The sequence below is a fragment of the Crotalus tigris genome, unplaced genomic scaffold, assembly GCF_016545835.1.
Source record: "Crotalus tigris isolate CLP2741 ecotype Arizona unplaced genomic scaffold, ASM1654583v1 scf7180000017659.2616968, whole genome shotgun sequence".
Taxonomy (NCBI): Eukaryota; Metazoa; Chordata; class Lepidosauria; order Squamata; family Viperidae; genus Crotalus; species Crotalus tigris.
The window spans coordinates 2,178,279-2,204,252 of record NW_024096546.1 but is presented as its reverse complement, the minus strand read 5'-3'; the positions used below and the strand labels follow the sequence as shown (position 1 = coordinate 2,204,252).

General features: G+C 39.8%; 1 protein-coding gene across 1 annotated transcript in view; it reads left to right on the top strand.

The window, feature by feature from the left end:
* The window catches only part of TMEM132E (transmembrane protein 132E), a 68,424-nt gene that overhangs the window by 24,102 nt on the left and 18,348 nt on the right, over positions 1-25,974 (top strand). The window contains exons 2-5 of the mRNA XM_039335787.1: positions 1,784-2,690; positions 5,108-5,248; positions 17,437-17,629; positions 18,758-18,901. Coding sequence (XP_039191721.1) covers positions 1,784-2,690; positions 5,108-5,248; positions 17,437-17,629; positions 18,758-18,901 — 1,385 coding nt within the window. The remainder of the gene's footprint in view (positions 1-1,783; positions 2,691-5,107; positions 5,249-17,436; positions 17,630-18,757; positions 18,902-25,974) is intronic.

Below are 25,974 nucleotides of genomic sequence, written 5' to 3'. Positions count from 1 at the left end.
TTATGACCTTTTGGAGCTGTTGTTAAGCAAGCACATTGTTCGCTATGAGATAGTTGTTGCCGGAAACTACAAGTAAATGCCAGTTTCTGGCAAAAACAGGGTGCTGCAAACGGCCGTAAATTTGCCAAGTGCCTAAAATGCGGTGATGTGACGAAGAGACAGACATCATAAGTCCCATTTTGGGATGTGTCCTAACTTTGAACATTCACCAAAATAACTAGTCGTAAGTCAAGTACTACCTGTATACATCCACCCATCTCAAATATGTGACTGGAAAGGGCTCACAATAAAATAAATAAATACATAATGTAAAAATAAAAACACACAGCAGCCAAGCACTGTAAAAACCACCATCAACGCCAAGAGACCAGTTCCAACATACCCTTTGGGTTCCAGGCCCGGGCATGAAACCAAGTTTTCAAGGCTTACAAAAGGCCAACAGCATTCCTGCCATCTAATTTCAGACAAAATGATGTTCCGTAGGATGGATGCAATGGCAGAAAAGACTCTCTTTCTTGGCTACTTGGCTAGCCAACGCTACTTAGCTGATGGGACCCAGCGCATGCCCCTCTTGTCAGCCCCAATAGGACAGGTAGGAAACATAGGGAAGATAAATTGTGGGTGTCTGCCTATGAAGTAGATTTCAAGGTCAAAGTAGTCGATATTCACTCTCAAAGAACAGATGCCAACTGTTTCCAAAACAATCTGAGCAATTGGTATAATTTACGTCAATATTAATTTACGTTATTTGCATCATTACATAATTGACTTCACTTGTATCAACTCAAGTAAATTATGTAATTAAACTATGCTATTGATATGAATGGATGCAAATGAGGTTATATCAAATTGGATTTAATGCATGTTTAGGTATAACAGACATTCCTTCTTTCAACTGATCCATAAAATTGAGATTTTTCTTTGTGCAGAAAATGAGTTTTGTTGTTCAGAATTTCCATATTGGCCTGAGAAATTTGGGACTTGTGGTCTTAAGATACTTGATGAGTGCTTCGTTAATCAGAGGGTGTTGTAATGAAAGGTTAACAGTGTGAAGATAGAAGTAAATGGATTAGCTTTCCCTGTAGCAGGAAAAGTTGGGAATGGAAGAATAGTAAAGAAGAACATGTGTGGGATAAATTTAGGGTGTTGGATTTGGACTGAAGAAATTTAATGTTTGTTTTGCCTTAGTCAAGGGAGTTTATTGGATGACTTGGGGCCAGTCACTATATCTAAGCCTATCCCAGAGCATTGTTGTCTTAAGAAAAATCAGAGAATAGTGGGTGCTCACTTCCTTGGACTCTTTGAATAGGTCTAAATAAATTTCCTTTTCTATCTTCTTCTTCTTCTTTTTTTTTTAAAGGTATAACCTTCAATATTCTTTTAACCATAGCAATTTTCAAGATGAGTGGACTTTAATTTCCAGCATGCTGGCTGGGGAATTTGGGGAGTTGAAATCCACACATCTTAAAGTTGCCAAGGTTGAGAAACACTATCCTTTTTCTAACACATGATGCTTGTGGGGTATAACACAAACATTGCATCAAATAACCAACTGTGAAGTATCACTTAAGGACTGGAGGGAATTCTTCAATTGATATAAAGGATTGAAACTCCAGGATTAGATTTACTTGTTATGGGAACTATGGTCCCTTTATGACTTGTGGACTTCAATTCCCAGAATTCCTGAATCAGGAATTCCCCACCCCTCTTCTAGGGGATGGGGAGTGTTTAAAAGATGGTCGATACTAATAGCCAATGCTATTTTTTGTCTCTTATTTTTCAGCTCAGGCCAAAGTACCCCCTACAAGCTCAGAAGCCCCAGAGGTCTCCCAACCTCCTGCCGCTGCTGTTCTTCCAGTCAGTTACAATCTTTCCAACACCCGCTTGGCATTCTTCCTGAGAGAGACACGGCCGGTACTAAGAGGAAGCAATACCCTTGGCTTGACCCAGTCAGAACCTTTTGTTGTGTTCCAAACCAAGAAACTACCTGTGCTCAACATCTCTTTGGGACCGTTCAGCTCAGGCCTGGTGTTACCCAAGGAGCTCCTGCAGCCTTCAAGCACTCTGGAGATACCAGAACGCCTGACAGTGAACTGGAAAGTACGGGCCTTCATCGTTGGCACGCGGGTGCCAGCCAACCAACCCACAGCCCAGGTGCTATTCTATGTGGCCGGACGTGACTGGGATGATTTTGATGTGACCGAGCAGCTGCCCTGTGTGCGACTCCACGCCTTCCGTGAGGCCCGTGAAGTCCGGGCCTCTTGCCGCCTTTGGGGTAGCCTGGCCACCTGCCTAGCCCAAGCTGAGCTTCCTCAAGCTTGGTTTGGACTTGCTGCCGTCCCCCTGGGGAGGAGGAAAATGATGGAGGACATTGAACCACCTGGAGATGTACAGCAAGTAGAACTCTATTATACGCTTCATGCCCCCGATGCAATGGGGGAGTGTGGGAGCGAACCGATGGGACGGAGAGGTGGGGCTGGTGCGCGGATCGAAGGTCCCACCCAACACCCTCTCCTGCGCATTGGCAGTCTGAGGCTGGTTCAGCCGCCACCCACCCAGCCCTTGCAGGAGCAGCGACTGGATGACAGTATCTTCATCCGACTGCCTGAGAAACCTCTCAAACCAGGCGAGGTGCTCAGTGTCACCCTGTACTTGATGGGCAACTCAACGGTTGAGCACTTCATGCTTAGGTAAGCACTGCAGGGGCCAGCATTTGTTAAAAGGTCTACAGCACAGCTCTTCATTGCTGTTGGCATGGTGGCATCAAGTTCAGAACACAGAAACAAGATTACCGTATATTCCGGCATATAAAGCGACCCGGCGTATAAGACGACCCCCGTCTTTGGCACCGAGTCGCATGCCTAGAAAGTCGTCTTATATGCCGGAAACTACCATAATTTCCAGTGTATAAGACGACTCGGCGTATAAGACAACCCCCGACTTTGGCACCGATTTTACCGCTTGCGAAAGTCGTCTTATACGCCGGAAAGCACGGTACCCAAGACTTGAGTAAGGAGTTTTAGTAAAACAATTCATTTTGGAATTGATAGAAAAGATTCATCACTCAGGGTTGAAATGAGGGGTCCTTGGTGCTCTCTCAGGTGCTAACACTGATGGTATTACCTAGGTTGGTAATGAAGCGCCTGCAAGAAAAGAATCAAGCTCAGACAGCGCCAGGGACCCCTCATTTTGAAATCTTGGAAAACTGCAGTAGGAAGCTCCAGCCCTCTTTTATTAGTGAATTCATTAAAGCAGAGTCTCTTTGAATATTTGAATCTGTTTTTCCTGTGCTTTTTGCAAGCTGTCGTTTATAAATTACTATCAAAGTCATTTCCCATCTGTTGCTTGTTTATATCTAGTTTCTGCCTTTTATTTCTGAGTCTCCTTGCAACCTCTCACAGGAGCATCCTGGAAAGGTGTGAAAGGTTCTTATATGCATACTCTGACAAAGTCCATAGCAGTCACTATCTTGTAGACCAAAAATGAGCAATCTGGAGCCTGGATGTTTTAGGCAGCGGGTGGGAGGATGGGGGAGAGAAGTGCCAAAAAGTACTTTGCAGCTTTGCTGTGCAAATTCTGCTCTCTGTCTTTTGTTACTTTTGTTAAATAAGTCAATTTTCTTCAGTACCTAATATAGTTTCTGTGACATTTAGGCATTCACTTAACCCTACATGGAAGAAAGTGTAGGCCAGAAATGACATAAACAATTCATATTCCAAACACAGAAATTCAGAGGCTCATAAGTAGATGCAGATAGATTATATTATTTATTCATGATTACTCCTATGACAGTGTTGGCCTTCTGGCAAGAATTTATTTTCAAGTTTTCCCCATCAGGATACCCAAATGCAGTTAGGGTCTTTGTTTTGGTTTGATTTGTGAGTCAATTTATATACATCTCAGTTTTTCCATTAAATAAAGCATGAAGAAGTTTGTTACAAATGTTAAAAATTCTAAACAAATAAATTATAAGGCACTATAAGTTGTGAATTTAACAGTGGACATGAGCATCCCAAATGAGGCTGGGATTATATCTCTTTCAAATCCTGAAAAAAACCAAAATTTGATGTATAAGAATTAGGAGGGTGTTCCAATAATTGGGTACTATATGCAGGATTGCAGAAATACAGATGACCACTTGATGACGCCAAAGGCATGTACTCGACTTATGACCAGTGGCTTAGCTTAATAACCTGGTTCCAAAGTTCTGATGGCCAACCCCTCCCATTCCTGTGATCACATGACCACATGTCAGGCACTCAGCAACCAGCTTGCATTTATGTCCATTTGCAGCATCCCATAGTCATGTGACCACATTTTACAACAGTTTTGCTGAAAATTGATATTTATTTCTGGTTTTCGGCCATACTGGCCCATAGCAAATCATTGGTTTGCTTAATGACCATAACATTCATTTAATGATCACTGTCCCCTGGACTGCAATGCAATCTAACCGGTCAGTCCTAGAGGAGATCACCCTGACTGCTCTTTAGAAGGCCAGATCCTGAAGTTGAAACTCAAGTACTTTGGCCACCTAATGAGAAGGAAGGACTCACTGGAGCCTAGTGCTGGGAAAGATTGAGGGCAATAGAAAAAGGGGACGATAGAGAATGAGGTGGCTGGATGGAGTCACTGAAGCAGTAGGCGTGAGCGTAAATGGACTCCAGAAGATAGTAGAGGACAGGAAGGCCTGAAGGAACATTGTCCATGGGGTCATGATGGGTCAGACACGACTTCGCAACTAACAACAACAAAAAAAATTATAAAGTCAGTCACGTGGATGTCCTGATTTATGGCCATCATAACTTATGAATGTGATGGGCAGGCTCCATTACGATCATAAGTTGAGGACTGCCTGAAGATTGCCATCTTGTGAACATCCTGAGATGGCAGCTCTTTCCAAGAATTCAGGTGCTGTAACAACAATGGCCCTACCACTTTATAGCCAGCCAGCCACTCCAAATGTGATTTTCTTTCAGTTTAATAAGCTGATGTTGTTGAGCAGTTGAGTGTTATGCCCAAGAAATGCAGAGGGAGAGAATGGAGGGACCTAACTTGAGGGTCCTTGAGAAAAAGATGTTGCTCTCTCTTTCTTGTTGCTTGGCAGGGTGAAGGCCAAAAAAGGGGTGAACCTGCTCAAGACCAGATCCAGTCACCACGAGTGGCTTGTGAATTCAGAATTTCAGACAGGCAGCAAACACTCCACTTCAACTGTTGAAGTTGCGTGGATTGGTGGAATTTTGCCCAGGTAAGTCTCTGAATTTTAAGATTCTGCTCCATTTACCCATTTTCTGAGCTGTAAGATCTTAGAAAATGTGCCCCCTTTCCCCCTGAAATGTAAGCATATTTGTAATTCGGGATGAAAAAGTTTTCAAGGAGTCTTTGGGGAATCAAAGTCCCCAGCAGTTCCTGTGAACTGAAGTTCACTATGTTGGAAAGTTGTTGATTTGGGGAAGGGGCAAAATTTAGCACTTCCCCAGAGATGAAGGCAAGGCTGATGCAAGACCTGGGACTTTCTCTGAGATTTACGGAAACTAGGACAAGCCTCAGCTCACAGCCTGAGCAGAGCTTTAAAAAATAATAAAGCTGTCTTTGACAGAAAGTGAAACCTAAGGCATGGATCAAAAGCTGAGTTTCTGTGTAAGAGAAATCATCTTGGAGAATGGCTGAAAAGTCTTTGTAGTGGGCTTGTTTCATGCTGAGTTCCTCAAGGAGGAAAGAGCCCAGATGAATAGCTTCAATTTCTCTGACTCTGAGATATATGGAAATGAAAGCTGGGAAGCTGGTAGGGAGGAGACGGACAGCCTTGATGCTAAACAGACCTCAGAAACACCCAGCCTAGAATTAGAATCTGGTTCTGCAAGCACCAGAATTAAAATGTAAGCTATTTGTGGAGGGAGATGCAATAATCTGGCCCTGTGTTTGCCACATCTGTTTTTGAGATTAATAGGGAGTCTATATATATATATATATATATATATATATATATATATATATATATATATATATATATATAAAGTATCTAAATGGATGTTCTCATCAGTGTGATTCCTTTTGAGTCAGTTTTAAAAACTGTGAGGGCTAGAAGCTTAGTTTTTATTTTAAGTAAATGCAGTGACATGGCCAGGAATCCACTCAGCTGCTACAGTGAATAGGTCTTAGGGATGGTTTTTTTGGAGGGATTTGAGAACATGCAGAGAGATCTCCGTTTGAATCTCTGATGTATTGAATGGTGAGGGTGGTAGGGGCTAGAGTTTTCCTTATTGGTTTGGACTGGGCCCCTCTCCTTCCAGCCCAGTTCCCTGAATAACTTTTGGCACATTACTGTGTATCAGTTCAGCCTACTCCACCAAATAATGGTGAAGATAAAGTGACCACAGAACCAGATAAACGATCTTGGGTCTTAAGAAAAAAGTTAGGTTATAAATTGAAATAACAGTAATAGGCATAAGCACAATAATAATAATCACAATCACAATAACAAAATTATCAGCAAAAAGAAGAAGAAGGAGAAGAAGAGTAGTAGTAGTACTTAAATCACACTCAATGTGTAGACTGCAATGGAACTACATCTACAAGCAGTGGGATACTCCAAAGTTCCATTTTAGGTCCAGTACTCTTCAACAACTTCATAAATGATTTAGATCAGGGCTTTTCAACCAGTGGTTACAGGTACCACCTGTGGTACATTGGCACCTGGCAAGTGGTACGCGACCATTCTAGAAAAGTGGTAGTGGGGGAGGGGAATGAGCTGAACCGGTGGCAGCACTGCACAAGCCTGAGCGAGAAATGGCTGGAGTGCAGGGCTGTCAGGGCTCAGTGGAAGCGCCAGGATGAGCGCCAGGCTCCAGCTGGATCTCGGCACTGTTCCTGGTGCTTCTGCTGAGCCCAGAAGAAGCACCAATCAGCTGGAATGTTACAGCATCTCCTGGGTTTTGTTGATTTACATTCAGATGCTTGGCAACTGATTCATATTTATGACGGTCACAGTGTCCCAGGGTCATGTGAAGTGACCAAAACCTCCTGCAACCACCCAGCAGATGGGGGGAATAAAAACCAAACACTCCCACCCCAGCCCCGCTGCCAATCCTCAACAGAAATGCTCACAACAATGAAAACCTCAGACAGGAGGAAGAACACCACTGGGTGGGCAGGCAGGTGTCTTGCTCAGCTGTGGCTTGGGGGCACTTTTTTCAATGCCATTGTAACTTCGAACAGTCACTAAGTGAGCTGTCGAGGACTACCTGTATTTTATCACTTTTTTCCTTTTTTTTTTTTTGGTCGTCAAGTTTTTGACACCTTTCTAGGCGACTGGTGGTACTCGGATGTTGCCATATCCTAAAAGTGATACAATGGGTGAAAGGTTGAAAAGCCCTGATTTAGATGAGGTAATAAAAGGGGAACTCATCAAACCCATGAACTGGCAGGCAGAAGATAGGCTCAAGTTCCAGGTGGATCTTGAAAGACTTTGATCACTGGGTCCTATCTAACAAAATTAAATTCAGTATAGAGAAAAGTAAGGTTTTACACTTAAGCAAGAAAAACCAAATGTACAGGTAAAGATTAGGTGAAACATGGCTCAACAGCAGTATCTGTGAGAAGGATCTCAGAATCCAAGTGGACAATCACATAAATATGAGCCAGCAGTGTACGGCAGTAGCCAAAAAAGCCAATGCTATCCTAGGTTGCATTAACAAAGGGACAGAATCAAGATCATGGGATTGATAAAGCCTTAGTAAGACTGCACTTAGAATACTGCATCCAGTTTTGATCATATTATAAAAATGTGGAAAGTGTGGAAAAGAGCAACAAAGATGATTAGAAAGCTGGAGGATAAAACATATGAAGAATGGTTGCAGGAATTGAGTATGTTTAGCTTCGTAAAAAGAAAGACTGATAGCAGTTTTCCAATATTTGAGGAGCTGCCACAAAGAAGAGGGGGCCAACCTATTTTCTAAAGCACCAGAAGGCAAGACAAGAAACAATGGATGAAAACTAATCAAGGAGAGAAGCAACCTAGAACTAAGGAGAAATTTCCTAACAGTGAGAACAATTAACCAATGGAATGGCTTGCCTTCAGAAGTTGTGGGTGCTCCATCACTGAAGGTTTTTAAGAAGAGATCGGACAGCCATTTGTTTGAAATGGTATAGGGTCTTGTGGATGAGTAGGGGGTTGGATTAGAAGACCCCCAAGGTCCCTTCCAATTCTGTTATTCTGTTAAGGGAGGAGAGAATTTTTGCTTCATGTTGTGACTTTAGGATCTGTGGGTTGTAATTGAATAGATGAAGCATTTTCTTGCTCCTGCCGTTCTACAGACCTGGGAAATTTGCTGTGATACTGGTCCAGCACATGCCACAATTTATGTTCATTAGGTATTTTTAGCTGTAACGAGATGAAGAGGTTGGCCATGAACCAGGAGGAATCTGGCTGGCTGGCTCACTCTCAGGCTGCAGATTAAATTCAGCCTTGAAAGGTTAAAGTGGGCGATGAATTTAAAGTGATTACCATCACCTTTTAAGAAAACTTTCTGATCAAATCTTACAGCAGTGAGAAAAGAAAATGACTTCGGAGTACTGGCTTTCAAATCCTTTAGTCTTGCTCCTTTTTAGAAGTTTGAACATCAAAGTTTTTGATTGTCGTGACAATTTCAACTCTCAGCATCAGATCCACTGTGGAGAGCAGGTGATGCTTTCTGGGAAGAGGCTGGACAGAGTAGTGGAGGGAGTGGGGAGCGATGGGACAATCAAGAGGGTAAGGGTGCATCAGTGCTCCTCATTGGGTTTCTGTTCCTCAGAAGAATCAGGACATAACATGTAGATTTTTTTGGATTATAAAATGTTCTGGTTATAAAGGACACACCATATAGAAGATTTAACTGAACAGCATATTCCTCTTCTTATTCACGTTACATGTGTAACCTAGTTTCTAAATTTATTTGTTTTCTGAGTTCATAGAATACATTAAACTGTGAACTAACCAAGCAGACTGGATTTGCACAGAACAAAGTTGACCCTAGACAAACTTAGCATGGAGTGCAAATGCAGCGAGAAGGCCTTTTATTTGAGCTGATTAACCTTGTCTGGACACAGCTTAGGTTTTGTCTGCATTTGACCCCACTGCTTCCCTCTGGCTTTCCTTGGCTCTAGGGGGAAAATTGAAAAGACTCTGCTGGATGACACCAAAGGTTTTCTATCATACATTGCCTTGTTTTCCACAAAGGAGAACTGATCTCTCCACTAGCAATGTCAGGAGGCAATGCTGACTTTCTGTGGCTTCCCCAAAGCAAGAACTGTTTGAGGATAGGTTAGAGATAGAGAATTTCATTCTTTACCATCATGGTTAATAAAACGAGCTTATCTGAATCAAATCAAAAATCCATTTTATCCGATTTCTTCTTTCTTGGCTTTGATTAAACTGCACCCTGGAAGCTGAAACAGAGGGTAGGAAGGCAATGACCAACTTCCATTGTATCTATGTGATGCAGATGGCTGGGGAATTCTGAGAGTTGAAATCTGCATTTTAAAATTGCTGAGACTGAGAAACATTAATCTAGTGTCTAAAATTTAAATGTACACGTATCGTCCTCTATAAGGGAGATGGGTTATTTCTAAATACAATAAATAAATATAAATTAAAAAATATTTTTATTTCCACATGAAGGTTTGATTTGCTAAGTATTACAATAGGAAGCACAATAAGAGCAGGAGTGTATTATGTGTAGGAAAGCTGGTGAGGAACAGTTGGATCATCCTCATCAAGCCATAACATTCATTGAATAAATTTAGGCTTTCTTTACCAACCTAATGATTTTCAAACATGTTGAATTACAACTCTCCCACCCAGCAGGAGAATGATGGCAGTTAAGGAAGAAATTACTTTCTCTGTGAGGAAGCTCAATGCCTCTGAATGGTAGAAACAGGACATGAAAGTAAATTATATACAGAGAAGGGCTACCTCGGAATATGGAATTCCATTTAGCTGTTAACGGATTAACGGAGCTCTCTCCTTCTCCACAGATTTTGATCTAATCCTTCTTTAAAGTCAGCTGAAACACAGGCTACAACACCTCTAAGAATGCTTAGCAGAGAACCCTTCTGTTGCTTTATCCTTTATTATGTCATTTTCTACTGTGACATTTTATTCTATGCAGCAATATAGGGACACCTGCAGTGTTCCTTGATTTGCTGATATGGTGGGTGCTATGTTCACTTGCAAATTCTCTGTCTTTCTGCATCGGCAGAGAGCACCCCTCATAAACGTGGCATCTGCCAGATAGGATTGGGATGGCTGGATGTTTTGGGAGAGAGAGAGCACTAGCTTGGAGAAGACTAATACAAAGAATGGCGTCCTTTAAAAAAAAATCACTTTCTGTATAGGCAGAGCAAAGTGCCTTTGGGAGATGTTGATCAGGGGATGGAGGCTAAAACATATAAAGAATGGTTGCTGGAATTGGGTATGTCTAGTTTAATGAAAAGAAGGACAAGGGGTGACATGATAGCAGTGTTCCAATATCTCAAGGGTGGCCAAAGAGAAGAGGGAGTCAAGCTATTCTCCAAAGCACCTGAAGGCAGGACAAGAAGCAATGGATGGAAACTAAACAAGGAGAGAACCAACTTAGAACTAAGGAAAAATTTCCTGACAGTTAGAACAATTATAAGTAGTCCTTGACTTACAACCACAATTGAGCCCAAAATTTATGTTGCTAAGCAAGGAATTTGTTAAGCAACTTTTGCCCCATTTTACAAATTTTCTTGCCACATTTGTTAAGTGAATCACTGCAGTTGTTAAGTTAGTAAGACAGTAGTTAGGTGAATCTGGCTTCCCCCTTGACTTTGCTTGTCAGAAGGTCGCAAAAGGGGATCACATGACCCCATGATATTGCAATGTCATAACTACATGCTTTTTGCCAAGCATCTAAACTTTGATCATGTGACCACAGGGATGCCGGAACGGTTGTATGTGTGAAAAATGGTCATAAGTCACTTTTTTCAGTGCCGTTGTAATTTCAAACAGTCATTAAATGAATTCTTCTAAGTTGAGGACTACCTGTAATCAGTGGAACAACTTGCCTTCTGAGGTTGTGGGTGCTCCAACACTGGAAGTTTTTAAAAAGAGACTGGATAGCCATTTGTCTGAAAAGGTATAGGGTTTCCTGCCTGAGCAGGGGGTTGGACTGGAAGTCCCTCAAGGTCCCTTCCAACTCTGTTATTCTGTTATTTGAGTCTCGGTAGGTTAAAATAACAGTGTGATTCAAACAATGGATAGGATTAGCCGTTTGAACCAGTTAGAAGAATAGAAAGCCAATGGTTTCTCATTCTCTCCCCTCCACCTGCTTTTGCCCCATTTATGGCAGCACTAATGGCTGTGTGCAACACTACCCTATCAGTGCAATGATATCCCTGGTGAATGGCATTCCCACATCGATTGCACTCTTACATAGGACAGATTCATTACTTTGGCACGGTGGGGATGGGGGCACTGTTGGGTTGTGAATCTATCCAGTCTGCATGTGTGGTGTTGGGCTGTAAATAGCTGGGCTGTTTAGATGTGCCCTCTTTCTCCCATTAATTAGCTAATTGCTAACCACTCCAGGATGCTTCCTCTTGTAAGCAATTTATTTTATTTCCTAAGTTACATAAAGTCATTTATCCTAGCAATTCTCATTCCTGGAATTCTCTTCAAACATGCTGCCATTTCTCTTTTCTAAAATGTGTCCTCAGAATTTGAATTATCCTTGAGTCTTCTGAGTCCCTTTTCCATGTTTAGTTCAGATGATAAATCAATACTTGGTGTTCCTCAGAAGCTCTGATTGACTAGTTGCCATTAATAGCATGCTTCATTCATTCATTCATTCATTCGATTTGTAACTTCCTACTTCACACACATGGCTCTAGGCAACTTACTTCTTCCTAGTATTTTTTCACAGGTACAAGGTCACCTTTTGGATAAGCAAACCCCATTTCTCGTGATCAAAGGCAGCAGAACCAATTGGATGATTTTCATGTCCATGTTAAATGTATCCTGCCACATTTGCTTCAGTTTTCAATAAAATAAATACAACAGATAAAATAAAAAATATACAGGTAGTCCTCGACTTACAGCCACAGTGGAGCCCAACATTTTGTTGCTAAGTGAGACATTTGTTAAGTGACTTTTGCCCCATTTTAAATCTTTCTTGCTGTTGTTGAGTTAGTAACACAGTTGCTAAGTGGCTTCCCCATTGACTTTGCTTGTCAGAAGATAGCAAAGGTGATCACATGATCCTGGGACACTGCAACTGTCATAAATATGAGTCAATTGCCAAGTATCTGAATTTTGATCACATGACCATGGGGATGCGGCAATGGTTGTGAGTGTGACATGGTCATGAGTAATTTTTTTCAGTGCTGTTGTAACTTCGAACAGTCACTAAATGAATTGTTGTAAATCAAGGACTATCTGTAAAAAATGAAACACACAGCAGCTGGGCATCTTCCAAACAATTATCCCATCTCACCCATGCGGGCAGAGGAAACATGTTGCAGACCCCGTCAATCAAGGAATTCTGGCTGGTGGAGTCCAGGAGTAACTTTTCTACTGTGGTTCCTGCCTTTTGGAACGTCACCCCCTCCCCCAGGTGAGATCTGCACTCACCTTACTGACCTTCCACAAGGGCCTGCAGACCTGGGGGGTGAACCACTTTGGAGGTAGCTATTGCATTAAGAAGACATTCCACCTCTCCCAGTGTACTTCTTTCTCCCCTCCTCTTCATCTTTTAACTGTATTTATTATTCTTATTTATTTTTTAAAAATATGTTTTATTGATTTTTAACATAATCACCTTAAAAAACAGTCAATAACAATTAGTTTCTATAATTCTATAGTCCACATAGTAGCTTTGCTTGATTTTCTCTTCTTCCAATAATATTCTCTTTTGCCAGCCTTGAATTAATACAGTTCTTATTATTTGAATAAATGAAAATTAAATATAGACATTTTTCTCATGTTTCTACAAATAATAACCACATCAATATAAAGCTTCTTTTCATTGATCATCTTGATTGCCTCGTCATAGATCCTGTTTACAAAATTCTTATTTAAATTTGTTTCCCCCACAATATTCAAAGCCTTCTTACTGGTTAAGATTTTCTCAAATTAGTTACACTTAAGTATTTAAGTCTTTTTTCTCATACAAGCCATTATATTTTTATATTTCTCATATCTTAAAGAAAAAGAAGGGAAAAAACATAGAAAACATTTCTTTTATACAAGCCATCCCAACATTTTTATATTTCTCATGTCAAAAAACCAAACACAAAGGAAAAAAGAAAGAAAACATACTATGTCACTTGAGGAGTTCATCCCTCTTAAACTAATCTTCATTTATATTCAAAATCTTTCTATTTCTTTAATCATATTCAAACAGATGTTTAATTTTTAAATAGTCCCTCTGGTAAATCCCATCATTTAATTTCTTAATTCTCACATTAGCCTTTTTTTTCAAACATCTTTCCTGATCAATATGCTTCGCTGAATCAAAGAATCTTCCCATAATCTTGTAAATGTTGTTGCAGATACAAAAGGCAAAACAGTTAAGATGTTTTTATAGAAAGGTTTCGCCCCTTCGTATTCATTGAGAATCTTTTCTTTCATTCTTGATTTTATTTATCATTTTTTGTCTCTCAAGTTCTCGTAGTTCTGCTGGCAAAATCCATTTTGTCAAATCTTTTTTCTTATCCTCAAACTTATTTTTTAATCTTAGAGTATATGTTGTCTTTTCCATGTCCAGAATTTCCTGTGGATTTTTTTCCATCTGGGTTAAGTCAAACTTCTTTGTATTATTAAATTCCATCTTAAAATCTTTCTCCTCTGTCTCATATTCAGTTGTCTGTTTTTTCTGCTCGCTCTCTATTTTCTGAGAATTTTTGTGTTGTAAAGTTAAATTGGGGACATGTTCATTTATGTTCTCAAAGTTATTTTTAATTTCCTTGGGGTCTGAGATCATTGTTGTTTGGATTAGTTGCAACATAGCATAGATCTCCTTCCGGAAGTATTTGTTTTTTCTTGGTATATTCTTTCTGCAGTTCTCTGGTTTTCCATGATAGCGAAAAATCAGGGTTTTCCTGAAATTGAATAAATACCATAAATAAATAAAAATAGCAGTAGCAATAGCACTTAGACTTATATACCATTTCATGATACTTTACAGCAGTCTCTAAGTGGTTTACAAATGGTCAGCATTTTGTCCCCAACAATCTGGTTCCTTATTTTACTGACCTCAGATGGATGGAAGGCTGAGTCAGCCTTGAATCGGTGAAAATTGAACTGCTGGCACTCGGCAGAATTAGCTTGCAATACTGCATTCTAACCACTGCGCCACCAAAATGGAATCATGTGAATTGAATAAATACCATAAATAAATAAAAATAGCAGTAGCAATAGCACTTAGACTTATATACCATTTCATGATACTTTACAGCAGTCTCTAAGTGGTTTACAAATGGTCAGCATTTTGTCCCCAACAATCTGGTTCCTTATTTTACTGACCTCAGATGGATGGAAGGCTGAGTCAGCCTTGAATCGGTGAAAATTGAACTGCTGGCACTCGGCAGAATTAGCTTGCAATACTACATTCTAACCACTGCGCCACCAAAATGGAATCATGTGACTGGAAAATGGGGTGGGGTGGGGCAGCTGTCAGAACTTCGAACTTGTGTCATAAGTAGCCCTAGGAAGGGAGGTCCACCATAACTTTATACTGTCTTTAAGTGGTTGGTTGTAAGTCAAGGCTACCTGAAACACAATGAATAGACCTCAGGAATGGTATATCCCTGATATTCAAATAGTCCCCATCCTATTTTCTTTTTGCAAAGCATTAAGGACTTTGAGTCTGGATGTTAAATGAACCCATGCTATATGGTGTTTATATTTTTATTTATGAAATTTATAGACTGCCCATCTTACTCTCAAGAGCATTTGTGTCTCTTTTCACAGGTCTAGAGCACAATTTATTTTTATGCTCTTTTTTGCTGTTTATTTATGGTAGATTTTTTTTTAAAATCTTACAATAAGCATTATAAGTGCAAGTTGTATAAGTTGATGAATAAACGAATACATTATTTTTTTCTGGCTCTGAAGAATAACATCACAAGTGTTGAACTGGTTTTGTTTTACTTTTGTGTTGTTGTTTTTTTAAACTGTGATTACTGGTTTCAATGAAAGAGAGGGAGATTTGGGGACAGAGGCCAGGAGGGCTGACCAAATAGAAAAAAGCATGGAGAATATATCAGATAAATATCCCCATATTACCACAAATATCTTGATTTTTTTCTGCAATTTTGGAGCTGTAGAATGAGAGGCAGTTGCAGTATGGAGCAGCTAAGAGACCCAAGAAAAGATACCGCATGTATGAATCAATTCTTTGGTGGCCATTGAACATACTTTATGGTTCAATATGATACAACTGACAGGATAGCAATAGCAACAGCATTTAGACTTATATACCACCCCATAGTGCTTTATATGACTCTCTGGGTGGTTTACAATGTCAGCATTATTTGCATATTATCTCCCAACAATCTGGGTCTTCGTTTTACTTACCTCAGAAGGATGGAAGGCTAAGTCAACCTTGAGCCCTGTCAGAATTGACCTCCTGGTTGTTTGATTAACCAATGTGCCACCCTGGCATAGTTGGATAGTGATACCAACTGTGTCATGCTATGTTCTTACAGGGGTAGGATTTCTTTTTTTGGGACTGTGTTCAGATAAAAACTGAAGAAAACACATTCAGCTTGGTCTGTGTGAATCTTTGTGACTTAGGAAGTGGTGCAAACTCCACCCATTCGTTCCATTTTGTGAGTGAATGCGTGAACCCAGAAAAAAATGAGAGAATTAATTAAGGTGCTGTCTAGAAACTAGGAGACTATGAGTTCTAGTCCCATTTTAGGCATGAAATCCAACTGGGTGTCTTTGGGCCAGTCAGGGCAATCCATCCCACAGGGTTATTATTGTGGTGAAAATAGGAGAAAGGAGGTTCACCTCTTGAGATATCTATAAAAGTAATAAAGCTGGGATAAAATCTAATAAATAAATTCAGCAACCAAATTCAGAAAGTTGATTGAATGCTGTCTCTCTCTGGTTGTCTCTGGATATTTGTTTCAATACTGTGTTTAGTTTGCTGTAATGCTTACATTAGTTTCTTGTACTTCCTAGCTTAAAATAATAGCAGTAGCATTTAGGGCTTATATACCCCATAGTGCTTTACAGCTGTAAAGCACTCTCTGGGCAGTTTACAAGGTAGAAGCATTATTTGCATGTTGCCCCCAATCATTTTGGTCCTCATTTTACCAACCTCAGAAGGATGTAAGGCTGAGTCAAGGGTTAACAAGAACAGTTTTTGAGAATCAGAGGGATCTATGCAGGAAGGGGTTCTGGGGATACCAACCCTTGCCTTAATCACTGAGCAGGTGGTAGCTGATAAACTGGAGTTATTTCTCATTTTTGCATAAGCTTAGGCTTGCTTTCAGTTGAAGTGGTATATGAATTGCTCCTATTGCTTCCTTTCCTCTTGCCCTCTTAGCAGATAAATAATTTTCAGTCACTGCATTTGACTTAGTTTCACATTTTTATTCTGTTTTCAACATTCTATTATAGTCTTTCAGTGGATAAATAACTTCTAAAGAAGATTGCATGCAGTCCAGGTACTTACATTTAGAATGTTTTAGATAGAGCTAGTAATTCTTTCACAGTGTGCAGTCCTGTGTAAGTCTTACTGAGGAGAACACACAAAGACTTATTCCGAGGTAGAGTAACACAGTTTGCTCTTGGGTAATTGCTGGAATAAGATTTTTTTAAGTAAACCATTTTATCAAGGGCTAATCTTTTTATAATGTCTAGCAGTTTATTACCAAGCAATCTGAATACTGCAACAGTAATGTAATAAATATGATATTTTGTCAGGGATGTCTTTCGATGAGGAAAAAAAAATTCACAAATGTTTGCAGAAGTGATATTTGTTTGTTTAAAGCCTTGTAGTTTAGCTAGTAAGGCGGATTATAGATCAATGAAATGAGAGAACCCCAGCTTGACAATATAGTGTAAAAAGATATTGCATGCAAGGAAAAAGGAAATGTGGCAGAAGAAAAACAACAAATACCACCACCAAATATTCATGCAGCAATTTAAGGTTCTTGTACTGCTTAGCCAGCTGGGGTGGCTGTTGGAAGATGATTTGAAGAGCAGTAAATCTTCTCAGGAGGGCTGACATTAGACAACTTTCTCTCCTTCTCAGAAAGATAAGGTAATGCTAAAGGGGGTTGGAGTCATGAGCATCTTCCAAATATGGGAATAAATTCTAATGTTTATCTTTCTGTCTGGACTGAATGCTCTATCCCTTCCCACCCTCCCACCCTCCCTGTGGCATCAGGTGTCATCCAAGCCCCTTTCTCTCCTGCCAGGGACCAGGACTCGCCCTATGAGATCATGCAGCTGGACTTTGAAATGGAGAACTTCACCAGCCAATCAGTGACTCGACGCATCATGTGGCATATAGACTATCGGGGTCGCAACCCACCACCCGATTTGGAGAAGGCTGTGACTGAACTGACAGTAATTCAGAGGGATATCTGTGCCATCCTTGCCCTGGCCATGGTGAGCTTCTATCTTAGAAGCAAGCTAGAAGATAGTTTAGTTCTCTGTTTGGCTATTATCTTAGACCTGAAATATTCATTCAAATGCTTGATCTAATTCCTCTAACTTCATTATATGGAAACTATGGGACTCTTAGTTTAGGGTTGAAAGTAGAGATACCCATATATTGGATGATACGAATTAAAATTAATACTGACTTTAAAAATTCTACCTAACCTTTGCTTCATCATTTTGATACAGAGAAATAACTAAATCATGTCTTAGTATGATGAATGAATTGAGGCAGTTATGCTTTAGTTTCCTTAACCAAAGTTGGTTGAAAAAACACCATTAGTTGGATCCAACCATTTCACTCAGCCATAAATTACAGTTTACAATACAAAGCATATTAGTTGGCTTCATACAACATGCTAACTCTAAATCAAACAGTTTACTTAATTGCTTAGTCTGGTATGAATCTCTTCTTAAAATCAGTGATATAAGAGTTTTGTCTGGCTTTTGGGGGAGTGTTAAACACATATGCTTTGCTATTATGTTTGCATATATTAATGTTAATATGTGGAAAAAATAGGAAGATGAAGGAGTATTAAATATGTTTGCAGTCTTGAGTTATTTATAAAAATAATAAAGGCAAGATAAAAATTAATTAATTAATTAAACAAACAAACAAACAAACGGATGGATGGACGGACGGACGGATGGACAGATGAACTTATACCTCTCCAGTTGCCAATATCAGAACAACTTAATGTACACTCTGTTAGGGAAGCAGTGAAAACAAGTTTTTGTGTATGTATTTTTATGTTCTCAAGTTTACTACCCTAAACATTTGAGAATAACTCTCAAGAATTTATGCCATTAAATACCATTTCCTAGAGGAATCTAGCCCAAACTGGTGTCCTGCAATGCTGATTTTCTAATCCCATAATCCCTAACTACATGGCTAGTAGCTACCACAGCTGTAGAACACCAAGTTGGGAAGAATTCCCTGGGCTCAAGCATCCTTGCAAAGGTTAACAACATCTCAAACAGACCTTCCTGGATATCCTGCAAAAATGAGCTCATGAGGAGAAGATGGTGGGACCACATTCCACTCAATAAAACATGGCCTCCTTTATCATCCTTAAGGATACAGAAATCATCAACACAGCCATCCTCACAGGACGGACAGTTGCCATCCCTGTGAAGATCATCGCCATAGAGATGACAGGAGTTATCTTGGATATTTCAGCAATGGCCAAATGCAAGTCCAGCAATGAGGACATCATCAAGGTGGGTGAAAGGGCTGATACATGGGAGGAAAATACAAATCTAAAATGAGCTAAAATGGTGTTGAGCATGAATCACTGTCTTACAATAGTTGTGTGCACCAAGCCATCATAATAGTTCATAATAAGATTTATTTCCTTGATGCAGTATGTTATATTTTGTTAACCCAGAATGCAGTGTTGCTACTTTGGGGTCAAGTTTTTTGTTTCTGATACTGGACAGCCAAACACATCTGCTGATTTGGCAGTGGTAGTTGCAATTGTTCTAAATATTTCTTTTCAGTGTTAGATAGACTGCCTCTGAACATGGAATTTTTTTACATTCATCATGACACTTTTGTTTCTTTTTAAAGCTATCTGGCTTATATTTCATCAGCATTATACACTACGTGAAGAAGTGACATAGTGTATAATGCTGTTATTCATAAATGATTTAGATGAGGGAATAGAAGGGAAACTCAGCAAATTTGCACACGATACTAAACTGGCAGAAATAGCCAACACCCCAAAAGATGGATCTTGACAGATTTGAACACTGGGCCATATCTAACAAAATGACATTCAATGTAGAGAAAAATAAGGTTTTACACTTGGGCAAGGAATACCAAATGTATAGGTATAGATTAGGTGAAACCTGACTCAGTAGCAGTAACTGTGAAAGGGATCTTGGAGTCCTAGTAGACAATACTTAAATATGAGCCAGCAGTGTGTGGCAACAACCAAAAAAGCCAATGCAATCCTATGTTGCATTAACGGAGGGATATGATCAAGATCACATGAAATATTAGTGCCACTTTATAAAATCTTAGTAAGACCATTGTATCCAGTTTTGGTCACCATATTACAAAAAATATTATAAAAAAAGATGTTGAGACTCTGGAAAGAGTTTAGGAAAGAGCAACAAAAATGATTAGGGGGCTGGAGGAATTGGGTATGTCTAATCTAGAGAAAAGAAGGGATAGGGGTTACATACTAGCAGTGTTCCATTAATTGAGGGGCTACCACAAAAAAGAAGGGACAATCTATTTTCCAAAGCACCAGAAGGCAAGACAAGAAACAATGGATGAAAACTAATCAAGGAGAGAAGCAACCTAGAACCAAGAAGAAATTTCCTAACAGTTAAAACAACTAGTGGAATGACTTGCCTCCAGAAGTTGTGGGTGCTCCATTACTCAAAGTTTTTAAGAAGGGATTGCATAGTCACTTATCTGGAATGGTATAGGCTCTCCTGCTTGAGCAGGGGGCTGGACTAGAAGGTCTCTAAAATCCTTTCTAACTCTGTTATTTTGTTAAGTCCTTCCTTTTACAGGTAGTCCTTGACTTACAATCATTTATTTAGCAACCTACAACACCACTAAAAAAAGGGACTTATGACCATTCCTTGCACTTACAACTGTTTCAGCATCCCTGCAGTCACGTGATCAAAATTCAGGTGCTTGGCAACCAGCATGTACTTAAAACAGCTGCAGCATCCCAGGGTCACATCATCACCATTTGTGACCTCAACAGCCTGCCGACAAATAAAATCAATGGGAGAAGCTGAATTCGTTTATCGAACGTGCGATTCACTTAACAATTGCAGTACACTTAACAACCATGGCAAAAATGGTCATAAAATTGGGTGCGATTCACTTAATAATTGTCTTGCTTAGCCATGGAAATTTTGTTCCCAATTGTGGTCGTAAGTCAGGGACAATCTATATCGAGCATAAATTTCAGGAGTGTGAAATTGTGACTCCATTGTTCTATTCCTAGTAGAGAGGAAGAGAAAAGCTTTCCTTTATCTACAGCTTCTACATCTTACATGATTTAGTAATCTGTTGCAGAAGTAGGAAGTTCCTCATTTGCCAGATCCCTAAGACTTGCTCCCAAGGCCCTTCAAAATGAAAATAGAAATGGCAAAAATATATAAAAATCTTACATGAGAATGTCAAGATTTTGCAGTCTTGCAAAGGATATAATAATAGAATGTAAGGTATCATCTAGTCCACAGGTCGGCAACCTGCGGCTCCGGAGCCGCATGCGGCTCTTTGAGCCTTCCCCCGTGGCTCCCAGCCTCCTCTGCCTTTGCAGAGAGACAGAGACAGAGAGAGGCAGTTGTGCTTCCCTGCTTCTCTCTCTCTCTCTCTCTCTCTCTCTCTCTCTCTCTCTCTCTCTCTCTCTCTCTCTCTGTGTATGTGTAAAAGAGAGTGCACTCACAGTATTCTCCGAGGAGCTGAAAAGCTTACTGGGCGGAGCTCCTCCCTTTGCTGCATCTCTGCAGGAAGCAGGAAGCAGGAAGGGCAGGAGAGAGCTAGCTAGCCCAGCTAGGCTGACTCAGGAATTCTGGGAGTTGAAGTCCATGAGTCATAAAAGAGACGAGGTTGCTTATTGGACAACAGCTTGAAGCTTGCCAGGTGAGCAGCAGATAGGAGGGGGGGGGAGAAAGAGAGAGAGAGAGAAAGAGAGAGAGAAGGAGGGAGAGAGAGAGGAAAGAGAGAGAGAGAGAGAGAGAGAAAGAAAGAGAGCGGGGGAAGAGGAGTGGCAGACCAAGGGCAGATAGAGAGGGAGGGACAGAGAGACAGAGAGAGAGAGAGACCCTTTTGACATCTAAAATGAAGATAACACTGCATATATCCTTTTTTTACGTGTGTGTGTGTGTGTGTATATATACACATACATATATACATATACATATACATATATACACACACACACACATACACACACACACACACACACCTATAATAAAGGTAAAAAAGGATATATGCAGTGTTATCTTCATTTTAGATATCAAAAGGGTTTTGCGGCTCCCAGTGTTTTGTTTTTGGTGGGAAACGGGTCCAAGTGGCTCTTTAAGTGTTTTGGGTTGCCTACCCCTGATCTAGTCCAATATCCTGTCCTGTATAGGAATCCAATACTACATCATCCCCAATACATGGATGTTAAACCTTGGTTTAAATGCTTCCAAGAAAAAAGAATCCATTGCCTCCAGACTCTGGTCCTTTGTTGAGCAGTTCTTACAGTTAGGATTTTTTTTTCTGATGTCCGTTGTGTCCATTGTGTGCAAGCACTAACCACTGTTTTCCCCGCTTTTTTTTTTAAATCAATTTCCCATCAATGTTTAAAATACCTCTATTGCTTATAATTTTCTCATAATATATTTCCCTTATTCAAACTCTTTTAGAATTTTCATATTTCCCATCTCAGACCAAAATATAATATTATAGTTAGAAATCCTATCCTTCTAGTAATAATAATACTTTTATTTCTAACAGTTATTTATTTTCTTAACCATATTCAAACATCTGTTTAATAATATAATATCCTGTCTCTTATAGTTTTCTCATAGTAAATTATATTTGGGTAACCAAGTTTCCCTTATTCAGGCCCTCTTGGCATTTTCATATTTCCCTTTTCATACCAAAATATAGTATTCTAGTTGCATATCCTATCTTTCTAGTTGTAGTAAAACTTTTATTTCTAACAATTATTTATTCTCTTAGCCATGTTCAAACATCTATTTAATAATATAATGTCCCATCTAATGGGTCAAAACCTCTATTTTCTTCAGTCTTATTCTGGCTTTCTTCCCTTGCCAACTAACTTTCCAAGTCAATGCATTTGAGTCCTCCAATAGTTCTTTCCCTATTTTTGTGTATATTGTTTGAAGTAAGAAAGACAATTTGATTAAATTAGTTTTGGAAGAACACTCAGCCCATCTATGTTCATTAAACAGCCTCCCTCCTTCTCCAATTTTCCACAGTTCTCCTGACAGCTTTATCTTCTGTTCAATCAGCTCTTCTTCCTTATCCTCAAATGTGTTCTGAGATCTTGACAAGTAAGATATCTTTTCCATTTCCGGTATTATCTCTGCATCTTCTAATTCTTTGTTTGTCTGAGTCTGTCAATTCCTTTCTTTAAGTCCTCCATCTTTGGATCTGCTTCCTCTAATTTTCCTTCTATTTTCTGGATTACTGGTTCCTTCTTTGTAGTCATTTTCTGAATTTGTAAGGTTAGATTAGAAAATTGTTCTTTTATCTCCCTTGCATTATTTTTAATTTCATCATGAGCTTAGACAATTGTCTCTTGTATTGATTTCAACATAGAAAGAATTTCTTTTTGAGATTCATCAACATTTTGTTGTTGGTATGTGAAGCTGGGGTTTTGGAGACAAATGTTAGAGATGGTTTTTTACCATTTAAGACCAAGTGTGGAAATTCCATTTTGTTTTTGTATGTGGTCTTTATAGTCCAATCTATTTTGAGATTTAAAAAGTTTCAGTCAATTGTCATTTGAACTCCAAATTATCCAGCTAGTCTATCAGTCCATCCTTAGGCCTCCCCCAAACAAATATCAGCAAAGTCCAAGTTTTTTTTCCTTCCATTGAAAAACGTATCCTTTCTTTCCAGTGAGAAAAGATAGAATTAAAAATTATTCATCAATCAAAAGTTTATAATCCAAAGTGTTCCATCATCTCGATCAGTCATGCTTGTTTCTTCTACAGGGGAATAGTTCAATGACACAGCACTAAAAGACAGTATTTATATTCATAATCCAAGCAGGCCAGTTTCAAAATATTTTATTTTGATATTTATGCCACACAGATAAGCAGCCCAAGAGTTTTCTTTTCCCCCTTCTCCGGCTGCAGTCTTCAAAAGTGAAAGTTTCCAAGGACACCCAAAGTCTGGGCTTCAGGCCAACTTTCCTTTAAGCATAATAAATTGTAATGCCATGGTTCGCCACTAGATGTCGTTAATGTCTTCTTCCAGCTTCAAACTGATATTGCAAGCTTTTCAAGTCTCTTTTCTAAAAAAGTCTCAAAAACCCTTTTAGTCCCCAAATTTCAAGGCTATATATCTATATTGATTCCAAATTAATCTTATAATTTTCTCTGTTTTCCACCAAGCAGTTAGTTCGCTGCTTTTTTTTTCCTGAGGGAATGGGGCAGAAATTCCCTTTCCCTCTCTCATTGGGGAGGATTCTTTGCTTTGGGCAGTTTTTTCCAGGAAAAAGTCTTAAAGTTAAAAAGAGAGGATAGAGTCTTATCCAGTTTCATCCACATTGCTCAAAAGTTGCTCATTAGTGCTTATTTCCTTTGGTTGTCATTAACTTCTGACAGGCTACATGAATGTAGCCAGTCTTTCCCCCGCCAGTTTGGAGGGCTTTCTCAGATCAAACGGAAGGGCCACTGCCCCTCTGCGATCAACGAGGGTCCCCTCCTTCGTTACCTCTCCAGGGTGACTTTTGACCCTTTTTAGTGTCCCCAGTGGGGCAAAATCAAACATGTCTTCTTGCCCTGTCTTCCTGCATCTGTAACGCCGCTTTATCAAACCAGAATATCCTACCAGGGCATCTTTTTAATTGGTTCTTTTCAGCTTGAATAAACACTACAGCCGTTGCACACTTCCAGGTAAGCTGAGGGACACTTTGATGGGCTAACATGCTACTTTCCTGCTCATAAATATGCCTGGTTGCTGTCTCTGGCTCCAAGGAAGGCACTAGCTGGCCAGAGCGTGCATGCTGAGATGAATAATTCATCAACTTGCTGACCCCTCACCTTCTGTTTTCCATTAAATTCCTTAACATCCTCCCACCCCTGCTTCTGCCCCCACTGAATTATGACAATGCTGTGAAGAGGTGTGTCTGTCAGGAACTCTCACTTACCTGGAGAGATTGCAAAGTGGGGAGGGAGGAAATTGCTCTGTCAGGACTATAAACTGAGGCCATTCATCAGGCAACATGCTATCTCTTACTGTAAATAATTCAGCATCAAGGGGAGTGGTGATGCTGTTGGTGGGTTGTCTCCTGACTCCCTGAGTGGGTGCAACAGATAGGGGAATAAACAAGACAAGAAGCACTATTGATCTCCTGACACAAGGGGTGCAGGAACAAGACTTTGGCCATGCAAAAAGTTAGCCTTAATGCAGCAATCCTTATAAGGTTGTATTGGAATTCCTGGCTTAACTGCTGAACACAGGGTTTGCATGCAGCCTGTCCTGGGTCCAATCCAAATTATGCAAGACTAAAAATAAGGTGAAGTGTTGCTGTCTGTTAAGCAGGAATGGCTGCAGCTTTGATGGACTGAAAAGCCAGGGTGATTAATATGGTGCAGATGCTGAACTATAATCCATCTTCTGCCACAGAAGTCGGATTAGTTACTTTGTTCCTTTTAACAGAATAAGAGAGTTGAAAGGGACCTTGTAGGTCATCTAGTCCAACTGCCTGCTCAAGCAGGAGATTTTATACCATTTCTGACAAGTGGCTGTCCAGTCTCTTGTTGAATGCCTTCAGTGATGAAGCACCCACAACTTCTGGAAGCAAGCTATTCCACTGGTTAATTGTTCTCACTGTTAGGAAGTTTCTTTTTATTTCTAGGTTGAATCTCTCCATGATCAGTTTCCATCCATTGTTTCTTGTTTGGCCTTTGGGTGCTTTGGAAAATAGATTGCCACCCCTCCTCTTTGCGACAGCTCCTCAAATATTGGAATACTACTATCGTGTCACCCTTGGTCCTTCTCTTCACTAGACTAGCCATGCCCAGTTCCTGCAACTGTTCTTCATATGTTTTAGCCTTCAGTCCCCTAACCATCTTTGTTACTCTTCTTATCTGCACTCTTTCTAGAGTCTCAACATCTTTTTTATAGCATGTGACCAAAACTAGATACAGTATTCCAGGTGTGGCCTTACTAAGACTTTATAGAGCACTACCAAATTAACTCATAGATTTGTTTTCGGGGAGATAAAATTGAAGGTGGACATGTTGTGTTTCCCACCTTGAACTAAAGGAAAGACAAAGTGTACATTTGTGTATAAGATTGGTCTATATATGGATATCATTATTTAGGAAGTCCATTTGTTCTGATTGTAAATCAGAAAGGTTCCCTCTCTGCTGTTTGGGCAGCTATAGGATTAAAAAAATCAAATATCTATTTCTGTATATAACTAGTGAGAGCAAGCCTTACAGTTCAATAACTTAGTTTTGGTTTTCAATCTCTTGGTTTAAACAGGGTGTATAGCTTCTTTCCGTGTGAGGGTTGCACTTGATCTTTGAGACATGGGCAAGACCTGGATAAAAAGGAGGTTTCACTTAATTTA